The 7831-nt window shown below is 35.2% G+C and overlaps 1 protein-coding gene across 2 annotated transcripts in view; it reads right to left on the bottom strand.

Annotated features, from left to right (window-relative positions):
* Nucleotides 1–1007: 1007 nt before the first annotated feature.
* IFT74 (intraflagellar transport 74) overlaps nucleotides 1008–7831 on the bottom strand; it is a 36822-nt gene continuing 29998 nt past the window's right edge. For both annotated transcript variants that reach the window (XM_059836533.1, XM_059836534.1), the window contains exons 17-20: nucleotides 7523–7686; nucleotides 6808–6933; nucleotides 4387–4447; nucleotides 1008–2724 (exon numbers count right to left, since the gene is read on the bottom strand). In XM_059836533.1, coding sequence (XP_059692516.1) covers nucleotides 2609–2724; nucleotides 4387–4447; nucleotides 6808–6933; nucleotides 7523–7686 — 467 coding nt within the window. In that variant the 3' untranslated portion in view covers nucleotides 1008–2608. The remainder of the gene's footprint in view (nucleotides 2725–4386; nucleotides 4448–6807; nucleotides 6934–7522; nucleotides 7687–7831) is intronic.

Here is a 7831-nt window from a genome sequence, read left to right as displayed (position 1 = left end):
GGAAGCAGATGACACAAAGCTGGGAGGAGTGGCTGATACACCATATGGGTGCAGTGCTGTTCAGGGGGATCTAAACAGGTGAAGTGGGCAGCCAAGAATGTCATGAAGTTCCACACACTGGAATTCCACACAGACACATGCACAGTTCTGCTCCTGTGGAGGAACAATCCAGGCACCCATGCACACTGAGGGCTGAGTGGCTGGAAACCTGCTTTACTGAGAAGCCCTCTGGGGCCCTTCCTGGCGTACACTGAGCTGACCAACAGCAACAAAGCACAGCAAAGAAGACCAGCAATATTCTGGGGCAAATTAGGAAAAGCATTGCCAGGCAGGCTGAGGGAGGTGATACTTACTCAGCCCTGCTGAAAAAGGTGAGCAGAAGAGATTTTAAATATCTCCACTCTGCAGATGCTGACAGTTAATTCATGTCCTCTCAGTCTGAAGTCATAGCAAATAAAGGATAAAAGATTGTCTGGGTAGAGAGAGACGTGTGTTACTGAATTCATGTCCTGATGCACACACAGGAGCTTCACTGAAAAAAACATAGTCTGGGACTTACACTTTATTTAAAAAAAAACATATATATATCTAAATCTAAGGAGTTAAAGAAAAGGTAATTTCCACTGACACTTGAGGAGGTACATAAGGGTACAATTTACACAGCTCACTACTAGGAGTGAGTTAATAATCTTCCAGAGGGAGATGAAACACTTGCCACACAGCTTACCACTCCGAATCTACACAGTTCTTTTCAGCCATGGGTACTATGACTACTATCAAGGACCACAAGGGTGAATTGTTAAGAGAAAGAATGAGTGATGAGATTCTTACACAGAATCAGGTTATCTGAAGATCCTTCAGTAGAACAAGGATCAGAACCACATGCTGGAGAAAAGGATTTCATGACAGGCATCTCCTGGGAACACAACAAAAACCTGTAAGCTTTACCATGCTATCTTATAGAATTCCTCCCAAGGAATAAAATCTTCCCCTGCCCTGAGAGAAAGCAAAGTCAAAGAAGTCTGTTTATTCAGTCTGCAGCTTTTTTCCATTGTTCATTGCAATATGTTATTCCAGCACAAGTGGCATTCAGGTGATGATCTCTCTGGCTGATGGTTCAATTGGTGAGAATATTAGACTTCTACTTTATCTCTGCAAATAATAGGCTTTCTCTAGAATAGCTGAAACTCTGACAGGAAGGAAGAGACTTTAGTGGGAATTTCCCCTAGATAACAGTCCTTAGTTTATAGAAATCCCGTTCCATTATCTCTAAGTATTCTAAACATATAGAGCAACACCATTCCATGTGCTGAATTAGCAAATACAGAGCTTTCTGCACAAAACTGCAACATTTTTAGCTTAGATATTTTTTTTATACTCCAAAAACCAATCACAGATTTGAGGAAATTAAGTGACAAAAATACAGAACTATTTTAATGGACTCAGAACATTTCCTAATAATTTCTCTACTCCAGCTTCATGAAGTGAGGTGAATAGTCTACCTATTTTCTAGAAAACTTTTCTAAGAGAGATGAACAACTATAAATCCAGATCCCACTGCTTTTTCGTAGTTTCTTTCTATAAGACTAGTTTACTGTTCAGCTAAGATTTCCATCTACAGTTAACTGTGCTTTTTCTATTTCATGAGGACTAACTTACAATATACCAGGTGAAAGAAATTATCAATAAGCAGTTTATAAAATACATTATATGTAGAATGTGAGACAAATATATAAATGGATTTTTTTTTAAATTTAAATGTTTTCTGAAATTTTGGTATCATAAAGCATATTGTTATTTTTTATATAAGCTCTGTTTTTGTTCTATGTTGAAACTCTTCCTTGTGGATTTTTGTCAGAGGTTTCATACGACACTGCTGCTTGAAAATGGAGGGAAAAAAACATTGCAGAAAATACAAATAAGTTTGTCTGCTATTTCTTTTACTGGTGAATACTACAGCAGTTAAATGCTTCACCCAAAATCAGTGTTAGCTATGTTTCACTACTTTTTATCAGAGTTTGCTCTTTATAATTACATCTTAAAAAATAACAAAGTTAATTCTCCATTAGGAAATGAAAATTTGCTGGCATTTGCTTTTATTGTATGATTTTACACCATGAAGCAATTTTGACTTTAGAAGATGTTTCCCATCCTTAAATGCATTCCTTACTTGGTATAAATTGCTATATAAATAGGTATGGTATGTTTATATTACCATTTATCTTATTATGCACTTAATTTAAAATAATGCATATGACAGCCTGTCAAGCAGTCCTGTTCTGTTTGGAACGGGTAGGACTACAAGGCAATTAGAAATTCAAGGTGTAAAGCAGACAAAAATTTCACATTTGAGATGCAACTCAGCAATGGGCCTCAGTAACTTGTTGGGCAATATTTCCTTTTTGTTACTACAATCCAGATGATAATTTAAAAAAATTTTAAACAGTGCAAAAGGAAGGATAGTATTAAAACCTGTAACTTCTAAAAACCTGGAAAAAATATCTGTCATCCTAGGGGTGAATAAATTATCTCAGTAGTCCAGCTTTCCACACGGCCTTTGCACATCTCTCATTGTTGGTCCATTCGGGCAGGAAGGAAATGCCTGGGTTCAGTTCTTGGTGTTCTGTAAAGCTTCTATGAGAGCTTTGTTGTATTCTTTGACCAGCTTTCTCGAATTCTTCATTATTGGCTGGTAGTCACTCTCCTGACTTTTTGTTGCTATGACTGATTAAAAGAATTAAGGAAACAAACTGCCAGTATAAATATGAGCATAATCACAGATCACAAGGGAACCACAACACCATACACATCCTTCTGTGAAAACTGTCAAGGGATGAAAATAGTGGAAAAAACTCAGACTGGGGCTAAAAGATTTACACTTACTTACTAGCTGCTATCTCACGACAAGCACTTTAGAAAAAGGAAGCGATTACATACCTAAGTCACTTTTGTTCATACATATACGTGTGTGTGTGTATATATATATATATATAGAGGCAATAAGTCCCTCATGAAGGACTCTGCTTATTGTTACATTGCAAACCAAACCATTTCAAGGCATTCAGTTATGTACAGCTGTACATAACCGAATGGCTACAGAAGTCCCAGTACAAGAAAGCAGCCCCACTACAGTAGCCCAAGAAGACATAGGTACTCTGTATAAGGGTCTGCACTTGGATAGGCAATATTTTGTACCAAGTTAGGAGATACTTTAATATCCTGATCAACTTTTTCTCTTGGTTTGTCTTAAAGTCTTTTCTATTGACAAAAATTGTGTTTAAGAGTATTGCCTTAAGAAAATATTCCTGTAGAGCCTCCTTCAAAGAGGAGATGGCTCCAACTATATCACACTGTCCAAGACTTTTTTCAGATATTTTTCTAGGAATTGGAGCACTTAGCAGATTTGAGAAATGGGATATTTGGTATTTGCAGAAAACAACATTATATGTACACATATACATATAGCTATATGTACATGCATTAATTACTAAATAATTATCATCATCATCAGTATTATTTCTGTGATGTCTAGGCTAAGAGAGAATTGCCTGAAATATATCACCATGCCATTTTCTGAGACATGAAGGAATGTTCATTGTTCAACACACTACACTAGATGGTGGGGTCTAGTTTTGATGTTACCTTTACCAATTACACTTGCACTGTAATCATGTAACAGTGATTTTGTGCATCTTAGAGATTTCATATTTTTAAAATAACAATATATTTCTGAAATAATTTTAAAGAAGTAATTTTATTGCAGTCAATTCAGTGTCCCTAGAATATAAAACAAAAGCACAGCCTGGTCCTATTCAGATCTCTATAATAAGGAGAAAATTAGAAAAATTGTACCAGATGAGAAGAACCATCAATTCTAATTAAAAGAAATTTCAGTGCTTTTCCTAATTTCAAAAACTATCTTATGAAAGCTATTTGCAAATCAGCAAGTAATGATTTTGCTGACATGATTACTGGAATGCAATTTGTTAATCTGAATCCCATAAAGAGAGAGCTACAAGACAGTTCTCCTACCCCAGCATGTTTTCAAAAATGGTACGCTGGCAGATTAATATCAGATAAGACTGGAGAGATGTGAAGATAAACTTTATATGTAACCTAGTGGAAAACCTGAGAGAGAAGGGAAAATTCCAGACTGCAAGGCAAAGCTTATGTTTTAGGACTCTGTAAAACTCAGACAACATATGCAGGTTTTGCTATATATAAGATCTATCAGCTAAGCAGATATTTGCAAAGGATTGCCTTTCCCCTCCTCCCCTGTCTTTTGCAGCCCATTCCGTCCTGTCTTATTTTGCTGGAGGAAACAGACTTCTTCCTCAATTAATACAGTGTGTGAATTTGACTCTTACTTCTTAAAGAAAAGGATACACTCCTTCATCATAAAGTTATTTTGCTCATGGTGCTGCCACTTCCTCTCCAAATTTGTGAGCTGAAAACACAAAAACACAAAAAGAGCCAAAACCAAAAACGGTAATAATTACACAAATATTTTACACAAATAATTTTGTATCAGTACCTTGCACTCTATCAACTGATAAGATCAAAGTTATTTCACATAAAAAACACAGAAATGAGAAACAATGGCAAAATGCTTTTAAAGCTGCTGATGATTAACCTGCATATATAATTTAGCACTTCATAATCCATCTGTATAAAAGCACTGTATGCAACTGCAGTGACAGATAAAAAATCAGATGAGAATTCAAGATTTGTCATATAAGAAAGTTAACAGGCAAGTCAGAAGTAAAAAGGTGAACAATTCAGGGAGATACTAATTCTAATTATGCTCCATATCATTTAGATGGATCTCTTCTTAGAATCAGTAAGATCTAAAATCACCAAAGATACAATATTTCCTGACACTGTCTTGGAATTGCACTACACAGAAGAAACTTCCTTACTTCCATAGTTAAATTTCCTGTCTGATGCCAGAAGTTGTGATAAGAACAGAGCTGCAGCGAGAAGATTGTAGGAGTGTGGGTTCAGTGCTGGCACTTCTTCAATACTTTCAGCATCAACAGGAAACTAATGTGGACATTATATTGATGGCTGCTTCCTTACAATACAATTTTATATTTGTTTTTCTGATGCTACTGTTCAGGGTTCTGCATTTCAAGATATGAAGATGTTATTTTTAAAAGTAAAACTAAAAACCATTCTGAGACTAAACTTTAAGTGGTAACTAAGGTAATAAATAAGGAAAATATTGCAGTATTTTACTTTAAAGCTTTCCTTAAGCTGGAAGAGATGAAAATAGTTTCCCTATAATTCAAACCTTAACAGTAAAGAATCAGTTATCTAGTGTACTAGTCTGCAGCAAACAAGGCAATAGTTTGTTTCCAAGACTAGGTATTTCTGGCTAATTAGAATTATTACTGTCCTTTTGGTAGACATGGCTGCACACAACACAGCCAGTAAAGGAACTGAAATATTTACTATCTTGCATACAGAAAAGGAAAGATTCAGGGTATTTTTATAGTAACTGCTTGAAGACCAGTTGAACTCTTGCAAAACTGCCCAAGTCCTCCACATTTGTGAATGCTATCTGTACTTCAAAATGCTTGATGAATGTCAAATAATAAGTTATTATAAGACATTCCTTAATTCACCCTCATTTTTTTACACTCAGGACATAAAAAGTAAAGAAACAAATCCTTTTCACACAGATAAAAAGAGAACTGACATAGCTAATGAACTGAAGAAATTCCATACAACTACTATTTTATATAAAATGTTTAGCCTCATTATGCAAGTATCTTAACACTGTTCAGGTATGCATTTCTAATTTACCTAAACCCTAGAATTTGATCTTGGCAAAAAAGATTCACAGTATCTAAAGTCTTCCACACTTCGGCATGTAGCTTTGAGGATTTGTATCATCACCCTAGAATTATTACAATAATCCTATGCTACAAATGGACACATATGCCTCAGTCAGAGCTATGTCTTCTCATCAGCTCCACAATTCATTTCAACTTAAACATGTACAATATGATCTTCAGCTTTTAACTGTATTAGAAAAAATAACAGCTCTAAAGGAGAATATATCAACAACCTCAATCAATAAAAAACAGCTAAATGCATTAAAAAAAATCAGTTTCCTTTTCCTTATTTTAAGGTTATCTATTTTTCTTCTGTGCATTCAAACATATATACCAGTAAAGTTCTGCTGCCAAAATGACAGGAATCTATGCATGTTTATAATGAAAGAATAGAAGCCAATCAAGAAGTTACAAACATCTTTTTTCCTGATTCACTTTTGAAATGTAAACATACATATATACCAAAGTTGTTTAAATGCGAACAGACCCTAAAACTTCAGTGGCCTGCAAGGAGCTGGAAAAAGAAAAATGGAATTAATAGCACAGATTTAAAGGAAAAAAAATATCACCGTGACTTTAAAAGCAAAAGGGATCTTAGCTAATTAGTAGTGATCTTTTTTTCCCCTGCAGTTTCTTTCTAAGTTTGTCCTCAAACTACTTAAGAAAAGGAAGGGCAGAAGGTAGAGAGTTCTGAGCAAGATTAACACGAACACTTAAACAAAGAATTCACATAACTTTTAGCTCAGAAAGATTTCTACTAATAATCCAATGCTTACAAGCCATTTGTTGGCACAATACTACCTTTTGTTTGAAAATAGCAAATACAGTTATACACTTCCAACACATGACTTGGAAAACTCAGTGAGAAGGAACAAACAGATTCTGTTTGCGCAATGCTTTATGTGTATGAGAAAACCAAAACCAAGAAACAAACAACTGAAGGAATAACATGCAACTTGACCTATACCTGAGAATGGGTCTCATTTTCTTGCAGCTCCTTCTTTAGTGTCTCATACTCTGTATTCAAATGCTCCATTATTTTCTTAAAAGCACGACTGCGTTTTGTTAATTTTTCTTTGTCATCCTCGAGTTTCTAGTTAGGAAAAAACCCAACACAACTGATTAATGGATGAGTTCATTTGCTGTAGGCTTCAGGCACATTACTTTAATTCACCTTTCAAGATGCTTCTTTTTTTCCTTTTAGAACAAGACCACATGCATATGCATAAAGAACTCATATGCTTTTCTCTAGCACTGCATGCTCTATCCCAAAAATAATAATCAATGATTATGACAAAGTTGTATGCTTAGATTATACTGTATGAGAACTAATGGCAATGCTGTTATTAAGAATTTGTAAGAAATTCTCTTTTGCTTGTGTTCCATGTTAGATTGCTAAATTCAAAGCTATGGGTAGTCATAAATGGCATAAGACTTTAGCTGAATCACTAAAATAGAATGGGGAGATTTTGTGCAAGGAGGTTATCAAAAGATACCCAGCTGAATACCTGCTACATGTGCCCAGTTAACAAGTCACACATATAAGCAAATTAGTATTTGGATTAATTTGCACTGATGTACAATCCTGTTTTTCAGCTGTCAGAAGGACTGTCAGTCACAAACCTGGATTCCCCTCCACTAGCTGTTCAAAAGCAAACATTTTGTTTCATCCCTCTCATTACCTTTTTCTTTTCTTCTCCTGATGCTTTCAGAGCTGGCAAATTATTGTAGATGTCCAACTCTGCTTTTGTCTGTTCAATTTTGTCTTTAAGAGAAGCCAGTTCACCAACCATCTTACCCTCCAACAGTTCCATCTTCTGTAGGTCCAGCTGCAGTTTTTGACTCTCTAGATCACCAGAAACACAATCTCTAATTAACAGTACTTTTTGTTTCAAAATACAAAGCCCATTACATAAAGATTGATGCTATATTTAGCCAATATAAACACCTCCTAAATATACTTCTGATTTTTTATATTTATGGGAGCTATT

This window comes from Haemorhous mexicanus, chromosome Z, assembly GCF_027477595.1.
Source record: "Haemorhous mexicanus isolate bHaeMex1 chromosome Z, bHaeMex1.pri, whole genome shotgun sequence".
Classification (NCBI taxonomy): Eukaryota; Metazoa; Chordata; class Aves; order Passeriformes; family Fringillidae; genus Haemorhous; species Haemorhous mexicanus.
This window is presented reverse-complemented; position numbering and strand designations above follow the sequence as displayed.